General features: G+C 35.3%; 1 protein-coding gene across 1 annotated transcript; it reads right to left on the bottom strand.

Annotated features, from left to right (window-relative positions):
• Positions 1-12,213: 12,213 nt before the first annotated feature.
• LOC104887581 (cytochrome P450 71AU50) lies at positions 12,214-14,779 on the bottom strand. Its single transcript, XM_010672241.4, has 2 exons — positions 13,481-14,779; positions 12,214-13,208 (listed from the first exon to the last, which is right to left on the bottom strand). Exons 1-2 carry the CDS (start codon positions 14,420-14,422, stop codon positions 12,570-12,572), a joined length of 1,581 nt encoding a protein of 526 aa, XP_010670543.1. The 5' UTR covers positions 14,423-14,779; the 3' UTR covers positions 12,214-12,569.
• Between the last annotated feature and the right edge of the window lie 4,911 nt (positions 14,780-19,690).

Raw genomic sequence — 19,690 nt, 5'->3', positions numbered from 1 at the left:
AAATTAATCATACTATAACTCATAACATTTAGAATCACATCACAAATAAACTATAAACATAACAAAAATAAAAAATCACTACTTTAAAGCACTCAAACTACATTACAAGTAGTATGAGTTTCTCGAAAAATCGAAATTCTAAGCTTGATTCGAAATTATAGGAAATCGAACTACTCAAATTAATCCACAAGAAGCAAAAACCAATCCAAGAAAAGCAACAAATAATCCACGAATGTTAATAATTTGAACAAAATAATCGCACACTAGTACAAATCGAAAATACCTTTTTTCCGTTTTAGTCTGGATCAATAGCTTCAGATCTTCAACAATTTTCAATCAATTACAGATTTCGAAATTAAGAGCAATCGAAAAATTAGGGATTTCGATAGTTAGGGATTTCGAAAACTTAAATTGAAGCTAGCAAGTGAAATAACTCCATTTAATCTCGATTAAATTGAATCTGATGACTTTGAATCATAATTCTTAGATTTTTCTTGCGGCAGATCCAAATTTCACGAGAGATTCAGGGAGAAAGAAAGGGAGAGAGAGAAGCGTGCTTGTGCTCTTGAATAGAAAAAAGAGCTACGTTTCAGTAGGTTGCAAGAAACTAACAACAAGAAATATCAGCCACACGATCTTGGTTTGTTTGATCCAACGGTCCAGATCTCAAGTTTTCAGTTCTCATATTAAGAGTTGTTTTCACGAGAGCTTGTTCATATATATATATATATATATATATATATATATATATATATATATATATTTGCACTCAATCTTGAAGACAAATTCAGAAGTTCTTCATCATTGTAAATCTCTCAAAATCTGGTTTGTATTTGATAGTGTTCATAGTGAGCGTGAGAATATTATTTCTTTTGTGTATCTCGAAGGTGAATTCTGTGTAACCTATGCTCTACGAATAGGGTCGTAATATCACTTTTGGAAAAGTGTTTCACGCTTAGAAAATTGCTATCATGTAACCCTTGTGATTCTCGTAGTTTTTCTAATATAAATACTCAAATGCTTGGGTGTTTTTTTCTTTAAAAAAATGATTTTTTTTAAAAAAGGCTATCAGATGCTTAGATTTTTTTTACGAACCCAAGCATTGGTAATGTAGAAAAAGAATTATTTTGTCCTTTTCCTATTATCAACGCGTGTGGTTTGCCATTCTTCCCCTTTCCTATTATCCTTTTCCTTTTCCTTTTCCTTTTCCTTTTCGTCAGTCTCGGCTAAATGATTATACGTTCCTTCGGTGTTCGCGATTTGGGTTGGTGCGGTTTGGGGTGTAACCCGACCCAAATCGCAAATATACGATTTGACATTTTTTCAACCCAAATCGCACCGCACTTTTGTCCAAACCAACCCAAATCGAACTGTGCAAAATGGTTTGGTGTGATTTGGTTTGCGGTTTAACCATTTTTTCCTCCATGACATTAATTTTGTAACCTAAGAGTAAAAAAAATTTGTTCATAAATATAAAGAGTCCAAATAAATATGAAGTTGCCTACATAATTAAACATAAATAATAATTTATCAAAAGTTTTCAAGTTTTTTACCTCAAACTTATTTTTTCAGTTGTATACTTGTATGCTACCTTCTCAAGTGTATTTAGACAATTTATTAAAAAAAAAATCATATCAAATTGCGGTTTACGGTGCGGTTTCGGTTTAAAAAAATTAAAACCCAACCTTAACCGCAAATCGCGGTTTGCTTGAAATCATAACCCAAACTGCAATTTTAAAACCGCAAACCAACCCAAACTGCAAAAAAAAAAAAAAAAAAAACGATTCGGATTGAGGTTTGGTGCGGTCCAGACCGCACTCTTGAACAACGCTAATAAAAAGAAATAAGATGAAATTAAAGCAGGAATTCATCAAAAGAAACAGGACAAGATAACAGATAGCAGTTGGTATATTGTTGTGGGTAGGGGTGTTAACGAGCCGAGCCAGGGCCAAGCTCGGCTCGGCTCGAGAATGTGAGGATCCGAGCTCTGCTCGAGCTCGAAAAAAAAAATTCGACTCGGCTCGAAAAAGCTCGAGAATGTTTTTCCAACGAAAGAAACGCATACTTCAAACTTTAAAAAGAAAAAAAAAGGGAAATTCTACATGGTACCACTCTACTTACGTCTTTTCCATATGGTACCCTTTTTTAAGTTTGATTACACATGATACCACTCTAAATTAGTGCTAAGTTCTACAATAATATTCCGTTAATAAAAACGTTTAGCAACGTTAAACAACATTAAGTTGGGCCCCAAAATTCTGTTTTGCTCATAAACTTCTCTTATTCAACAACGATCATCCAACTTCTCCTCTGTTTTGCTGTAATTTTGTGCCCTAAATTTTGCTGCGTTTGAAACAAATTTTCTGGAATTCTTACTCTCACTTCACGATTGTTGATCTCCATTGCTCAACTTCACTCTCACTTCACGATTTTCTGGTACGTAATTTTCTTTTTTCGTGCATAATTTTCTGTTTTCGTTCGTAATTTTCTGGAATTTCGTTCGTAATTTTCTGGAATTTCATTCGTAATTTTCTGGAATTTCATTCGTAATTTTCTGGAATTTCGTTATATTTGATGTTGCATCTGTTGAATTTGGGTTGCCACTTTCGTAATTTGCAACAAGTATTGTTGTTCAATTTTAGGATTTGAATTAATCTGGTAGAATTTGATAAATTAAAGTGAATGTAGTTGTGGCTGAATTGTGATTTTTCATGAATTAATTCTGTTTTAATCTGATGAATTAATTTGAATGCAGCAATGGGTGATGATATGAAGGTTTTAAAGTTCCAGTACATGGGTAATAATGTGGTGGTTGGGGTTGATCCTGATAAATGTAACTTGCTTGATGTTGTGATTGAATATGAGGACAAAGCTAGGGAAAATGGTATTCAATTGCCTAGGTATCCTCAATTTGCCTATGTATGGAAAATGAAACAATGGCCATTAAACAATGATATGTACTTAATGACCATGTGTGAGAGGCTTCCTAACAAAGAAGAGACTATCATTTGGGTTAAATCACTGATGAAACCAAATGTATTGAACAACTTAGTGCTTCAACTTAGAGAAATTCAGGGGACAAATTATGAGCCTTCAATGACTGTAGTGGGCTACAATGATGATGAAAGGCAGAAGCTGCCAATTAGAAGGAGGAGCCAACAATGATCAGGATAAAGGGAAGTCAGTTGTTGAGAATGTAGTAGATAGGGTTGACGCTCACTTCCAAGAGTATGTAATTGAGGGTTTTGAGGAGAAGATGATGCTACCTTTACCCTATGCAATGATGAAACATGGGCTGACATACAAGAAACATACCCTGAGTTTGACCCTAAAGCTTATAAGAAATTCTTGAAAGAAACGGAGAAGGTTGAAAAAGCATAGAAAAAGAAGGCCGAAAAGGAAAAAAAACAGGCCGAAAAGGAAAAAAAAAAAACAGGCTGAAAAGGAAAAATCTAAGTCAAGCAAAAAATGTGACAATGTCACTCCTGCCACCCATGAAAGCATACCACCACAAGCAGCCAGAATGAAATGTAACACCCCGATAATTCTCTCTTTCTAGAAAATACTTTTATAACAAATCTAGAGAATTACCCAGGCATTATCGCCCGTGTGATAACGTTTCGGCTTACTCAGAATTTTGCAGCGGAAAACAATTTACTAAAATAAAATCAACTTTATTAAACTTATGAAATAAATGACAACTGTTTGGAAACTAAAGCACACCAACTAAAAACCTCAAACTTAAGTAAAGATGTCCCTACGAAAACAACTTAAACTATGCTAAGTATAACCTCTCCATTCCAGATTCCCAATGTGATGCATCTGCAAACCTGTAATGTCAATGCAATACTGACTCTGCTCACCAGAAGGATCATCACAGGATCAATAGGCAAAGCCATGATCACACACACAAACAAGCATGTAATCAGCAAAGCTGAGTACTACATATCAGACATAAATAATCCTAAGCATGATACTACAACACAACTTGTAGAAATAAATAATAATAAGCATATAACAAACTGCAGATGACTCTTACTGAACTAGACTCTAAACTTTTATTTATTCTTTAAATGGAATAGTTATGGGACGAGTTGTCTATACTGAAATAGGAAATACGGTCATGACTCCGTAAACCAAATTGACCTGCGATATCGAGGAACCTTTGAGCTAAAGAGGAAAGGTGATCAATCCAATCCCAGGAAAGCCATGGCTACCACCATGTACTCCAACCCTTAGTGTCCAACTCTAGACGTGCACCAGTCTAAAGTTTATAACCTATTCTCTTTCACTTTACGTTGCATTCATTTTATACTTGTGTTGACACCAACCAAGACATAACACTCACAACTAATAATCACATAACATCACAAAACTCCTTTTTAATCTTAGAATCAACAAGTGTTCACAACTTACCATTCAAGACTCTTTTAACTTCTTTTATTCTTTACTAACTTGCCTGTTGAACCTAGCCAACAGTAAATTGTACCTTCATATAGGTATAACTCATATTTACCAAATAAGATCCACGGTTCTTATAAGATAAATAAATGAAACTCATGAATCTATGTAACACATGATTCAACTTACTTACATTAATTCACTCACGAATTAATACATGAACTAAACTTATCTGTTTGCATCAAACTTCCATACAAACATACATACTCATAACTACTTCTAGTTTACATGTAGCACATAGGCGAAATATCATGTAAAACAATTTCAGTAACTCATATATATGAACAACAAGGTCCTATACATATACTAATAAATAAAAACATCCGATCCCTAAGGCATGTTTCTAACCATATAGCACGTAGACTATGTACGTACCTTGTGTAAACGAAACGGTAGGCCACTTTTTCGATCTAAAAGTCCCCTACTACGAATTCTCCGCCTAGAACAATAAAATAACCAAGTAAATACTTGAACTAAAAATTTACAGCAACTTTAAAAACGTCCCAAACCCTTTTAAACGTCTTTAAAATCGTTTTTATGTATTAAACTTTTGTTATTTTTAATCCCTAGTATAGTACAACTATTCTAGTGATTAAAAATCATTAAAACCTTTAAAATACAAACTTTCTGAAATTCCAGCATTTAAAAAAATTTTTAAACCTTCTGAAAATATATTTAATGCATATAAAAATCATATTCTAATCAAAACTCATATTTATACTTTAAATATATAGTTTCTAGTGATTTAAAACCCTAAAAACCATATCTTTCATAATAAAAACTGAAAATAATAAATCTGAAATTATTAATTTTATACATATGAAAACCGAAATTATATTGTTCATATAAAATCATAATTAAAATCATAAACATGCTAATAACAATAAAATAATGTAAAAATCAATACTTTAATGGAATCTTAGAGAAGAAGAAAAGAAAACAACCACAACAATAAGGAGGAAAAGAATCAAAAAAAAAGGAAGAAAAAGAGTAATATACCGAATTCGCGAGTGAAATATGGCAGGAATTGCGAAACTTGCAGAGCCATAACTAATAGAATAAGAATCGGAATTGAGTGATTCTTGAGCCTAACTTCAATAACTTTTCGAGATCTACAACTTTCAAGAAGGAAGTTTTGGCTAAAAATTAACGGAACTATGAGAAATATGGCCAATCAGATTCGGGTGAAAGAAATGAAGAGAGGAAAAAGAAAACCATGAGGAGAGAGAGAGTAGAAAGTGGCGTGATTCTGAGAAAATAAGTGTGTAGGGTAAAATAATTGGGTTTTAGGATATTTACAAAAAAACTAATCCTTTTAGGTTTAGGAAAAGAGATAAGATTTAAAAAGATTTGATGACTAATAAGATGATCAACTTAGGACTTTAATCATCAATAGGACTCTTTTCCTTTTTATCCTTTTAGGAGTTTCGATTCCATTAAACTTCTTTTTAAATAAATACTTTTAATACTTAAAGCTTTTATTAAGACATGCTTAATTAAAACATTTTCAATTTTATTAAGTTATGAAAATATTTTTAGTTGACTTTTAAAAATAGTCAACCCTTTTAAAAGTCAAATCATTTTCCAAACTCATTTGGATTTAAATATAACTACATAAATACTTTAATATATTTATGAAAATCCTTTAAAAAATGTGGCGGATTACATGAAACCTCCAACTATAAAGACAAAAAAATTCATTTCAAAGACAATCATCATTTCAAATGAACCAATCTCAAATGCAGCATTACAAAACAGAGCATCGAATGGAGAGGGTGAGGGCAATCTTTTGACTACTAATGATGCTGAAAATGTTGGATGTGCACCACAATCAAATGACAGTACACCTGTTAAGAAGAAAACACCTGTGAAGTTGTCAGTTCATAAAACTGACATGACACTATATGAGAGGAAGATAGCTAGGACTACTGCTATAAGGAAGGGTATACAAGTTGGAAGTATGAAACGTCCTCCAATTGTTACACCTATAGTTCAGTCAAGTATATCTAGTAGCAGGAGGTTGAATTTAGGTGATGATGCAACTGTTGGATATGATGATATTGCGTCAGATGAGGATTATCAGGGGTCTATGCATGAGGATTCAGATAGTGATAATGATGAAAAATGTTTCACAGACGAGGCACTTCACGGGATGAGATGGCAGAAGAGGTGATATTACCTGTGGTTGAAGACAAGTGGGAACCTCATAAATGGTATGATTTTTTTGACAATGATGATGACTACTTCTCAAGATTGTACAAGAATGGAGTGCTTTATGAAGACAGAGAGTTTGGTAAAATACAATTGAGGCCGTGGATGATATTCACTGAGAAGAGTCACTTCAAAGACACTTTGAAGGACTATTGTGTTCAAGAAGGCTTTGCAATAACAATCCTTTGGGCAGATAACATAAGATACACAGCTACTTGTGCTGCAAAATGTTGTGACTAGAGAGTTCATGCTAGCAGGTTGGTTGATGGGAGGACATGGACAATCAAGAAGTTGTGGCCCAACTTCCACACTTGTAGGGGCTTGGAGACATACAATCCAATATGCAATGTGAAGTGGGCTGCCTCTAAACTTATGGAGGACATTAGAAACAACCCTGATGTCAAGGGGAAGGATTTGAATGAAATTTTGTTTCAAAGATATGGATTGTACATGAAGCAATCCACCTTGTACAAAATGAAGCAGTATGTCATTAATGAAATATTTGGTGGACATGACAAGTCATATGGGAAGCTTCCAGCATATGTCAAGGTCATTCATGAAACAAATCCCGGGTCAGCAGCGTTTTGTGCATTGACTGACATTGGACATCCACAAAGGTCATCACAGTTTAGCTCTATAGTTATATCCTTTGCTACTCAGTTTAAGGGATTTATTGGTGGATGTAGGTTCCTCATAGGTGTGGATGGCACCCATTTAAAAGGAAACTACGGAGGCATTCTTCTTTCTGCTATTGCCCTTGATGGCAATAATGAGATCTTCCCAGTAGCATATGCTATTGTGAGTGCAGAAGACACACAGAACTGGTCTTTTTTCTTCTGGCATCTATACAATTTGGTGAATGATTCTGGCAGGACTGATTGGACTATAATCTCCGACAGACAAAAGGTGAGAGCATGGCTACGCCAATCGTTAAAAATTGCGGAAATGATTTCTACTAGTCGGGCCTTCAGTGTCAGAATGCTTCATAAAATTCCTTTTCGGAAAGGTAACGGGCCAACGAATGCAACTCACCGCTACGCCGTGATGTACAGGCTTTTTTAGCCAACCGAGTTCGTTTAGGTCCCGAAAAATGCATTTTAATAATTTTTCAAATATTTTTTAATTAATTTTTGTAATAAAGTTTTGCTGTTACTAGTTAAAGGCTTTTGCAATTACTTATGTCGTTTATTGTGGTTTTTAAATGCATGCAGGGTGTGGATATAGCTTTGAAAGATGTGTGGCCATCTGCTAATAGAAGATATTGTTGTAGACATCTTGGTAGATACTTCAAGAGAGTCTTTTCTAGGGCCATTGATGTACATTCTATTTTGGAGAGCTGCCAATGCCACAAATCCTTACACATTCAAGAAGGCAATGGAGAGGCTAAGGAAAGAGGGAAAGGCACCAGTCATGAAGTGGTTTGCTGAGATTGGAAAGCAAAGCAAATGGACTAAACACAAGTTTGATTCTAGCATATGTTGTGACTCAAACACAAGCAATTTTGTGGAGAGTTTCAACTCGACATTGGGTGTGGACAGGTGCAGACCTGTTCTGACTCTATTGGAAGGTAATCACATGTCATGAGGCCTTGTTATTTTTATAGAGGTAATTTTAGCATGTACTAACTTTGTGAATTTGTAAAAATAAAAGGTATTAGAAGAGTGTCTATGGTTAGGATTGCAACAAGACAACAAAATTGTGAAGATTGGGATGATGAAGGGGTATGTCCTAAGATTGTAAAAATTATAAAGGAAGTTGGAAAAGCCACCAAGTTCTGCAAGGCCCACATGTCTGCCCTTGGTGAGTTTGAAATTCATGAGGGTAATTCACAATTCCCTTTAAGTCTAAACAAGATGAAATGTGCTTGTGGGGCTTGGCAACTCAGTGGAATCTCCTGCAGACATGCCATGAGGGCAATGATAGCAGCTAAACTTGATCCTTACAAGTATGTTAGCTCATGATATTCAGTGAAGACTTATAAGGCATGTTACAGCAACAACATTGCTGCAATTCCTGATCATGCACAATGGCATGAGTATGATGATCTGCCAACAGTGCTACCACCTACTTTAAGGAGGGGATTGGTAGGCCAAGTAAAATAGAAGAAGGGAACAAGGTGAAGAACAAAAGGGGAAAAGGGTTAAGACAATCAATGCAATGCAAAATTGTGGCTTCTTTGGTCACAACATCAGGACATGCAAAGGGGGGCCAACTGCAAAGGAACTGCAACATAATGAGCCAATGGTTTGTACAAGCAAAAGAACAAGGGACGAGTGCAGCAAATCTACTACAACATCAAAGAAAGCAAAGAACCAACCTGAAGTGATTACTCATACTGCTAGCCAACCTAGTCTTTCTCAGATTGATATATGACATTAGTAGCATATTTACTTTTTGGGAGAACTTTGTTTATTGAACTAGTTATTTATTTACGTTTTAAATCTTGTGTTCATTTTGCTATTAGTGAACAATTGAACTGATTTGGTACGAATTGGGTACAACTCAATTATAATAAGATAATCATAGCTTCTGTACAGTAGCTTCCTTGAACTGATTTTGCTATTACAATCTTGTGTTCATCTTGTGTTCATTTGCGATTACTCTAGACTTATATTTCCTCTGTACAGTAGCTTCTGATGTACTTGCTTCCTTAACCTTACTCTCAAGATCTGATTCAAGCTGTCTAATCATAGCCTTGAATGTCTCTACCTGCTGCTCTCTGGCTTTTATTTCCTCAGGGCCTGCACATTTCACGTCATTCTTCTTCACAGCCTCCATGGTCTTCCTTCTTAAACGAAGTTCTATGATGTATTGGTGCAGACGATCAATCATAAGTGAAAGAAACAGGATGAATCCTGCAGAGAACAAAAACACAAATGCTTTCTTTGGTAATCCAGTAGGGAAATTAGCTGGTAGGATTGTGATTATGCAGTTGATAATTGGACTCTGGGTGTTCTTTGTTACGAATTCTTGTTTGGAGTACCTCCATTTGAGGCCGAGAGCCAACATGATACTTTCAGAAGGTAAATAATACAAATTTTCATAAAGAAGTATACAAGTTAAGATCTGGGTATTTAGCTTAGCGTTATTTACGTGTAGGATTATGAAGGTTGATTTAACCTTTCCAGATGCACCCCAAGTCTCCTCAGAGGCCAAGGACGATCTAATTAGTGGAGTAATAAGTATTTTCTTGCTTCATAACATAATTCTTCCTTGGAAAACAATGTACATCTAAAGCTTTTGTTTTGGGTGCTTATAAATTTTGAGCATTCAATTACAACATATATACATATTTTGCAGCTGCTAGTGAAGGACTCTTCAAAGAGGCTTTCTCTTCATAAGATACTGGAGCATCCTTGGATCCTGAAGTATGCGGAACTCACAGGAACTTGTCGTAAATAGATCTGATTTTCCAGCAAGTATGTTATGGAAATTTGTCCTACATAACGTACTAGTGATTTTCCCGGAATGCTCCTGTGGATTGTAAGAACTGTCCCTCCTAATATTGTTGCAGTACCTTGTGGCAGTTGGAAATTTGCAGCAGCAAGCCATTGATGGTTGTGTGAAGAGAGGGCAGTAGCAGATGAAGAGGAAGCCATTGATGGTTGTGGACGAACGAAGGAAAAGAGTGACAGAGGAAGAAAGTAGTCTGCCAAGTTATATAAGTGATTGGAGGGAAAAACTTCAAATTGGAGGAAACTAGGTTAATAAAAGATTTGTATTAACGGAGTATTATTGTAGAACTTAGCACTAATTTAGAGTGGTATCATGTGTAATCAAACTTAAAAAAGGGTACCATATGGAAAAGACATAAGTAGAGTGGTACCATGTAGAATTTCCCAAAAGAAAATGATGGAAGGAAAGAATGGGGGAGATGAACCAAAAGAGAGAGGAATTGATGGAAATCTACAAACATTACAACATACAGTGCATGAATCACGAGCTGCAGTCTCTCTATTGCATGTTGCCAATCTCCTTGAAATGCTGAAATCAGACCCGCAACATTGAACAAATGTTTTGGATTACTTCATTAATAAAATGGTGGATGCTGGGTTATTATGTGGATAAGTGAAGAAATTTATTTATGCGGCCGGCGTTCTCGATGGTGGCTCACTGCAGCCGGTAAGTAATGTTACCAACTTACCACTCAATTCTCAAACTCATGCCGCTGAGATAAATCAAGTTTCGCTCTTGGCTTTTGCTAGTCAGCGTTCAATGGAGATTGGGGATTTAGAGTTCTTCAAAAACCCTTGAACAGCTGCTGAAAAAAACTAAGTGAAGAATTTTTTTTATGCGGCCGTGTTTCACTCTTTCTTAATTGTTTGTTTGTTTTAAATTTTAATTGGGCTGAAAAAAAGTCCTTTAGTTTGTATCTTTTAATTGGGCAAAAACTTTTAAATTGGTATATATTTTTAAACTGGACTTGAAATTGAAATCCAAGCTGGATTAAAAATTAATGTATAAAATTTGTACATTAAAATTTTTCGAACATGTTTGTGAGCTTTCGAGCCGAACTCTACTAGGCTCAGGCTCGGCTCGTTAAGGTCGCGAGTTGATCTCGAACTCGAGCCGAGCTCGAAGAGTTTGCGAGCCACCCTGGTGGTGGGAAGAAAACCCTTTTCAAACAGACATTTAAAGCAAACCCAATGTAATAAAATCCTTTACATATATGGACAAGGAACAAGAAAGACAGCAACATAACTGAGTAAAAACAAAAAAGGGGTAGATAATTCTTGAAAATTTGTGGGAGCAAGAATACCCTCAATGGAAAGGAAACATCGTAATCACAGTGCCAAAAAAATTATTGGCTCTACTTGGAAATAATGGTATCATTTGAGACCACAAGTTCACATCACTTATTGTTGTAACTAACACGCAAGGAAATAGTATACAGGGAAATAGTTAGAATGATCTTACTTGAATATGAGAAACGAGAAAAAGAGAATGTTGTGACGTGGAGAGATTCACTGCCCTTAAAGGTGATTGCGCTGCAGCACGGGTGTAAATTTCCTCCCCACGATCACCCTCCAAGATTAATGCAGCGTCACCCGATTGTGTACACTCACAAGCAGACGGATGGAGTGACTAAACTTAATTAACCCGAAATTTTGGAGAACATTTTTAAGTAGAGAAGAAGACTAAATTATTTTGTGTATTTCTCCAACCAAAAAATGAGGGTTTATATAGAGTAGAGAAGCAAAGAAAACTGTCAATGAATTATTTTGGATGAAGTTTAAGGAATAACAACTGCGACATAAACGGCAAGATCAGAATTGATTTGCGGTTACAAACTGATTGCAAGAATCTCGCAAAGGAAATTTCGGAAAAGAGTCCCAAAAAAATAAAGTAGATCATAAAACAAACCATGCGGCGCTTGGCGCGAGCGCGCTTGGTTTGCCATTTTTTCTAGCTCATCACTAAACAAAACAACATAAAGGTATATATAAACTAGGTAGGATCTTTGTATTCTTTTCATGTGGAACTTGAGTATTTCATGAACAAACGCAAACAAAAAAAATATACTCCAAGAATGTGGCTAACTTTGAGGCTTTAATTTTATTAAGTTGACCTGAAAATAAGTGTCTTCTTCCAGTATATCTGAAGTTCTGAGCCACCATGTAATATTGAGCGTGGTATGGAAAAGAAGGCAGATTGAGATTACAGATTTATAACCAAAGTGTATTTCTCTGCTAGCATAATAATCTGAGATTGAAAGATGTGGACACTTCACTTCAAGCCATAAATCCAACTAGTACAACATAATCATCAAAAACTTGATTACAGAAATACATAATTGCACCATATTCTTCTTGATCCACTCTCTCTTTTATTTCTTTGACTTGCTTAAAGAACAAATAGCTAAGCCTTGAAGTTTCTCAAAACTTCTGCTAATCTTCTTATGAATAGAGCTCCAAGTTGGAGAGTCTGGGACTCGGTACAGCAAACAAAGGTTTCGATTTTTTCATAACAATTCCAAATCTCTCCAACAAATCAACATCCACAGTTTCATTTGGTAACTTCCACTGGAATGCATGCAATAGAGAAGCCAAGACAAGCATTGATGTCCTCTCTGCAAGAGGAACACCAGGGCACATTCTCCTCCCTGACCCAAATGGAAGATATCGAAAATCGTTGCCCAAGTAGTCCATTTTCTTAGTAGCATCAGTCTCAATTAAAAACCGCTCAGGTTGAAACAATAGTGGATCTTCCCAAAGTTGTGGGTCTCTATGCATAGTGTACACATTTAGGAAGACACGAGCACCCTTGGGTATGCTATATCCTCCTATTGTAGAAGGCTCACTTGGACAATGGGGAACGAGGAGAGGAACTGGTGGGTGCATTCGAAGTGTCTCCTTCGCCACTGCATTTAGATACTTTAAGCTAGGCAAATGAGCCTCTTCAACGGTATTATCTAATCCCACGACCTCAGTTAGTTCTTCTTGAACTTTCTTCTGTATTTCTGGGTGTTGTAGTATCTCCGCCATAGCCCATTCGATCATAGCAACTGTTGTATCTGTTCCACCAATCACAGCGTCCTAAGATTAAACAAATTCGGAGGTAAGTATATACTTCATCTGTTTATAAATACAAGCAACATACTATAAGCGGAGATAAAATATATAAATTTATAAATGGAAGGGTATGTTCTCTTCGGCAAAAAACAGCTGAACTGAACTGAATGAATTGAACTGAACTGAATTGAACTGAACTGAAGTGATCTGAACTGAACTGAATTGAACTGAACTGAAAATAAGTTGGGGAGAACAGGCCCGAAGAATCATGCATGAAAATGGATAAATATGCATACCGTGAGCATTGCTTTAACTTGAGCCAAAGTTAGAGATCTTGTAGGATCTTCACTTTTGGTAAGCTGCAAGAGAGACCCTAGAAAATCCCTACACTGAACATTTTCTCCAATGTTGTGATGATTTATAGCTTTATCAAGGATCTCTTCATTCCTTCTTGAGATGATCTTCATTCGTCGTTCAACTCCCTGCAAATCAAACCTAGCAAGCAAGGGGAAAAAATCTGATATATTTGGTACCCCTAAAAGTTCAAGTTGTTCATCTACAACAGCTCGATATTCAGAATCAATAACAGAACTCTCACCCCGTATCAATGTATCCCCCCATACCATGCTCATGACAGTTGCAATTAGAGTTAAAAAAGTTAAGTCACCTACATTAATTATCTGACCAGCTTTTTTGTAAGTATCATTTATCATTTTCTTGACGTGCTTCTTCCTGAGATGATAACTAGCATCAAGGCTAGAAGTACTCATCATCTCAGTGGCAAAAATTTTCCTCATTTTACGCCATTCAACACCATAATTGGAGAAGGCAATATCCATTGACCCAAACAAAAGAGTGTTTGCAGCAACAATGGATACTCGGTTAGCAAACACAACATCTTGGTCCCTAACCACCTCTTTTACTAGAGACGGCGAGGTGATTACAATGCAATCTTTAGCTCCTAGACGAAGTTTGAAGATTGGACCATATAAACTGGCCAACTCTTTGAAGCTATGATGGAGATTAGAACCCAAAAAAGGGAGATATCCGACTAAAGGCAGGCCACGCGGTCCAGGAGGCAAAGGAGGCTTCTTCCTGTCTTGCTTCTTCACAAAGAAAATGAACCACAACATGATGAAAATGGGGATTATGGTGGTTAAGACATTTCTCGAAATTTCGTCTGCTTTATTACTGGTACTCCACCACCATGACCAAATACTAGTTGCTTCAGGCAACATGCTAGTTAACAGGTAGAAATGAAAGGAGGATATTGATGAAGTTAGTTATGAATAATGGATGAAAGCATACATGTGCTCAAAACAATAGGAAGAATGTGGAAATGAAGACAGGATATTGATTAGTTAGGCCTCACTGAGTTAATGTTATGAATAGAAAATTGCATGTGCTCAAAACAAATGACTCGAATTCACTAAAAACAGACTGAAATATGTAAACTCATCAAGGGTCCACCAAAAATCTCAAGTGTGGTGGTGAGTTCTTCAACCATTATCTTTCAGTGAAGCTGAAGATGTACACGTCTATATTTCTCCATTTATGCTCCTGAAATTGTACGTCTATATTTTTCCATTTAAGTTCAATCAATTAACGGTTTTTTGTTTTAATATACACGTCCTATATGTCGGTATGTCCTGTTGTTCCAGGATACGGCACAAAAGCATTATATGATAAGCTACAACTACTTTATTTTGATTTTTGATGGAAATAATGAGCCTACAACTTCTTGATGTATGGTAACAGTACCGCCCAATGTTCATATATTACGTTTTTTGGAGTTAACTACTATTTTTTTTTTCTACATTATATCCTTGTTTTTGAGTTTCAGTTTGTATATTGTATCCTAACTTTTTTAAAATTTTATATGATATCCTTAAACATATTTTTTTATGCACAATATCCCTATTGCTATTTGTACATGCTAATTTCGTTTGATATTTTTTAAATTTTCGTGGAAATAATTTAATTTATACATAATTTAACCTTTGAGGGATATTTACAATTTACAAATTAAATTAGTTTCACTAGATTATAAAAAATAAACTGAATTAATGATGTATAATTAGCAATAGGGGTAATGTGCATGAAAAAAGGTAAGTACCATGTGCAATCTTAAGAAAGTTGAGTACAACATAGAAATTGAAGAAATATAAGGGTGAAACTTTTTTTATTAATTTTCTCACTTCACTCTATAGAGAAAGTTCTTTGGGTGGAGAACCAATGAGGAAATCTAGAGTCGAGCTTTGACCGAGTCAAGTTCGAGTAGCTCGCAAGTTGTCTCAACTCATTGCCAGCCCTAATCATAACGTCCATTTCCAATTTTGCTCTAGAAAGAAACTTACAAAAAGTCAATAAACTCAATTATGAAAATTTTGAATTATAATATATTTGATGATTGTAACTGACTTGAAGCATCGCCCGAGTCAACACTAGTTTCAATTAAGCCTTTCTTTTTTGAGGAAAAAATATGACTTTTGTTCCATTTTTTTTTTAAGGTTGTTTTAACTTCCATCATTGGGTCATTCAGGATCAACTTTTAAATATTAGGTTTTAGCTTAACGATAAAAAAGATTAAACTTTAAGTACTTAATATGTGGACATTGGTTCAAATGGAGAAATGACAAGTAGGGTCTTCTTGAACTTTTGGGAGGCCCGGTACTGATGATGTAAATTGGGTTCCTAAAATAAAATTGTATAAAATTTGATACAAAAAAAATATTACGAAATACGATTTGATTTTACAATAATTGTTAAATATTTTATTAATGTAATTAATAAATATTGTAAAAGTATTTACGATACGAGTGAAGGATTAATTATAAAAAATAAAAGGCGATTTAGGAAATAATGTTGACTTTTTTCTTTATGGCAATTAAAAGACAATACAAAATTACAAAATGGAGTAAGAGAGATTTAAACATATAACCCATAATACATAGGCTAAAATAACTAGGGTATACACTCATTGGTTGAAATATAATGAGAAAGATAACCTTAACTAATAGTAATTAAAAAAAAAGTTTAAAAGCATGTCATTAATTTTGCAAAATTTTAATTCTCTCCGTTTTGCATGTCATTAATAGGGCATACAAAACCCCTCAAAAAAAAAAAATAGGGCATACAAAATTTTGCATGTCATCAATTCTCTCTATTTTATATTAATTGCAATATGCAAAGTTTCACACCTCTTAACTAATAGTAATTAAAAAAAATTAAAAGCATATATCGAAACAAATCTAATAACGTTGGGTTGCCCATGGGCGGGCATGATTTTATAAAGTTATGCTTATGTACTTTTGCCATGTTATTATGACAAGCATTTGCTAGAAGTTTGGACCGAATAAGGGACCGGATGGAATCCAAATCAAAGGACCAGTTGGGAGTTGGAAGTAGAGATGACAATTACCCACGGATGAGTGGATTATCCATCAATCTGACCCGAATAAATGCGCGAAAATCCGCAATGAAGTTAGTGATTGGCATGTGATGGGTAAAACGAGTGATGGGTTCGGCCAGATTTGAATGTCATTTTTTGACCCATCATCCATGGATCCTTCCATACATCAATGTCAAGACCATTCCCAACTTTATAAAGAAGATCCTCCTTAACCAACGCCTTCTAATCCCAAATACTTCTCGAAGAGTAACTTTCCAAATGGTCCAAAGAAGAATCAAGGAAGGAGGAATGACGATAATATTTTGCTTTCATCACCCTACCAAAAGAGATTCCTTCTCTTGAATTCAAAACCGAGCTTGTCTATCCAGAGCATCACTAGAAATGGATAAGTAGTGAAAACTCAGTCCGTCCAAGCATTTCGGGATACACAAACTATACCAACTCTTCCATTACATTTTCCTATCCTCCCCCTTTTGACCACACCAGAACCTCATCATAACAATTTGAATAGCTTGGACAACCGACACATGCAATTTATACACCCCATTAGATAAGTAGGAATCACTTGAATAACAGATATATGTACTGCTTAATTAATTTCAAACTTCAACAAAGTTTATAACATTTCTTAATATAATATTTTTGAACTGATTTTTATGACTAGAAATATTCACGATTTCCATTGGCAAAATCTTTATGGGATCGCAATTCTCTTATTAAGCTTCATTTATGGTAGAATTATAGTGGTAAATTATAGTTTTTGTTTGTTTTTTCAATTGGAGAACAATGAACAAAATTACATACTTTATAGTGGATAGTTGAAAGGGTATACGATATAAACTCTAGATTACTTGAGTAATAGAAATAACTAAATATTGGTTTTAAAGGGTTGTGTCCACCAGAATTTATGGTAATTATTAATATAATCTTATGAAAACTTGGACCAAATGTATAAAGATGAGTAATATGGGAATAATGAAAATGATCATAATCTTTATTAAGTGGAGTGCTACTCAATTAGAAAATGTGCGTTGCACGTGCCCGAAAACACTAGTAGTAATTTAAAAGTTTGTGATAATGGTTTGAAGTAGATATAATGCAATTTAGTTTTTTTTTTTTTTTTTACAATAAGTAATGCAATTTAGTGTTGTATTCATGTGTATATAAACTTGTTGAATTCTATTGATGTTCACATGTGAGTGTCTCATATTAGAGAAAGAGGAGAGATTAAATCACTTTATAAGCTTTGGAGTTACTCCTCCTATCACCAATTGGTTTTAGTATGGAACATCCTTTGGGCTTATAACGTGGACCAAATCTCTCCTCCTTGTTCGGATCACTCAGGCCTGTTTCGTATTGTTTCTAAATTTAACATGGTATCAGATTCCGGATTGTGGTGTCTCTTCTATTTTGAGCCTTTAATCAAGCAATTGGATAAGAATTTACCTCGACATAATGTCCAGCCCCTAAGAGGATCAATTCTGATTACCTTTCCAGATAGCTCTAAATTCTAATGACACTCACATGTGAGGGGGAGTGTTGAATCCCATTGATGCCCACATGTGAGTGTCCCACATTGGAAAAAGAGGATAGACTAAACAACTTTATAAGCTTTAGAGTTACTCCTTCTATCACCAATTGGTTTTAATGTAGAACCTCCTTTGGGTTTATAAAGTGGACCAAATCTCTCATCTTCCTTGTTCGGGTCACCCAGGTCCCTTCTGTATTGTTTCTAAATTTAACAAAAACTACCTAATGCTTAGGCGATAACTAAGTAGTTGTAAATTCTAAGTTGTGATTTTTTTTATTTGCTTGTGCTTTGATTATGACTTGATCTTGCTGTAACCTAAAATTAGTGAAAAATTCATCATTTAATGAGCATCGATGAGTTCAAACAAGTAATATAACAAGTGCGTGGTGTTTGTTATTAGCATAAACTTAACAAATACAGGTTGATCCACGTGGAGAGGATCTCTACAGATTGATTGTTTAATGAATGGTAATCAATGTTGAATTTGATAATCGAGTTGATTCCATAACTATAATGTGCATCCATACCAAAACTCAGGACTCTAAGGGTGTGTTTTCAGAAAACCCAACCAAAGAGATCAATTCGATAAACCGTGCTAAGCAAGCAAAACAACATCCTCTAGGACATCATCTACATAACAACATTTGTCAAATTTCCAAGGTTGGAAATGGGCTAAAACCATAGGCAATTTTGTTCTCGGGACATTTAACAAAGGACAAAACTACACAACTTCAACTTATTTTTTAAAAGCTTGAATAACCAAAAAAATGTCGCTCTCTAGTAGATGATGTGTTGCAAGCCCAACTCTGAAAGTAATTAGAAGTATAGTTGGCAAAATTGACCCGACCCGAAATCCGTTTTTCACCTGAAAATAACGATCTGAATATGACTGGAAACCCGAAATAACCCGACCCGACCCAAACCTAACTTGAATCAAAATAGACTCGAATATGACCCGAACCTGAATCTACTTAATCCTGAATCTACCCGACCCGAAAATGACCCGATAATGATGACCACAACCTGAATCCGACCCGAAAAGTTTTCATATTACCTACTTTTAAAACAAATTCAAGGAAAATATTGTATTGAAATATTATATATAATTTAGCCACTGTCCATGAATTATTTAATTAACTCTCATTAGTTTTATATGTGTTTTGTTTATTTGGGAGATTGAAAACCCGATCTAACCCGAAATCTCATGGACCTGATATTAACCCGTACCCGAACAAACCCAACTCACCCGAACATAACCTGAACAAAAAGTTGACCCAATTATCACCCGACCTGTTTTGACCCAACCCGTACCTGACCCATTTGACCCGTTTGCCACCTCTAACTAGAACTTCCGAAAACACAACTTCGACTTTCGCAACCCTAGCCTCCCAATTGGCATTGGTTTGAATAGCACAAGCTACTACTTACCTAACCCAATCACGACAAACGCATCACTCCAATCCCCGAACCAACCTCTCCAAGCTCACTCCGCATCCACGTTAACCTTAACCCACCCTTCATCCGGTGGCTTCCAGCTGGTGGGGTGAACCACATGATCAAAGC

This window comes from Beta vulgaris, chromosome 2 (assembly GCF_026745355.1).
Source record: "Beta vulgaris subsp. vulgaris cultivar EL10 chromosome 2, EL10.2, whole genome shotgun sequence".
NCBI classification, from domain to species: Eukaryota; Viridiplantae; Streptophyta; class Magnoliopsida; order Caryophyllales; family Amaranthaceae; genus Beta; species Beta vulgaris.
This window is presented reverse-complemented; position numbering and strand designations above follow the sequence as displayed.

Bases quoted from the DNA above. Each gene is read 5' to 3' on its own strand.
- LOC104887581 (XM_010672241.4), bottom strand. From the start codon at position 14,422: ATGTTGCCTGAAGCAACTAGTATTTGGTCATGGTGGTGGAGTACCAGT. The intron at 13,209-13,480 runs GTATGCATATTT...GTTTAATCTTAG, and splicing joins AAGTTAAAGCAATGCTCACG to GACGCTGTGATTGGTGGAAC.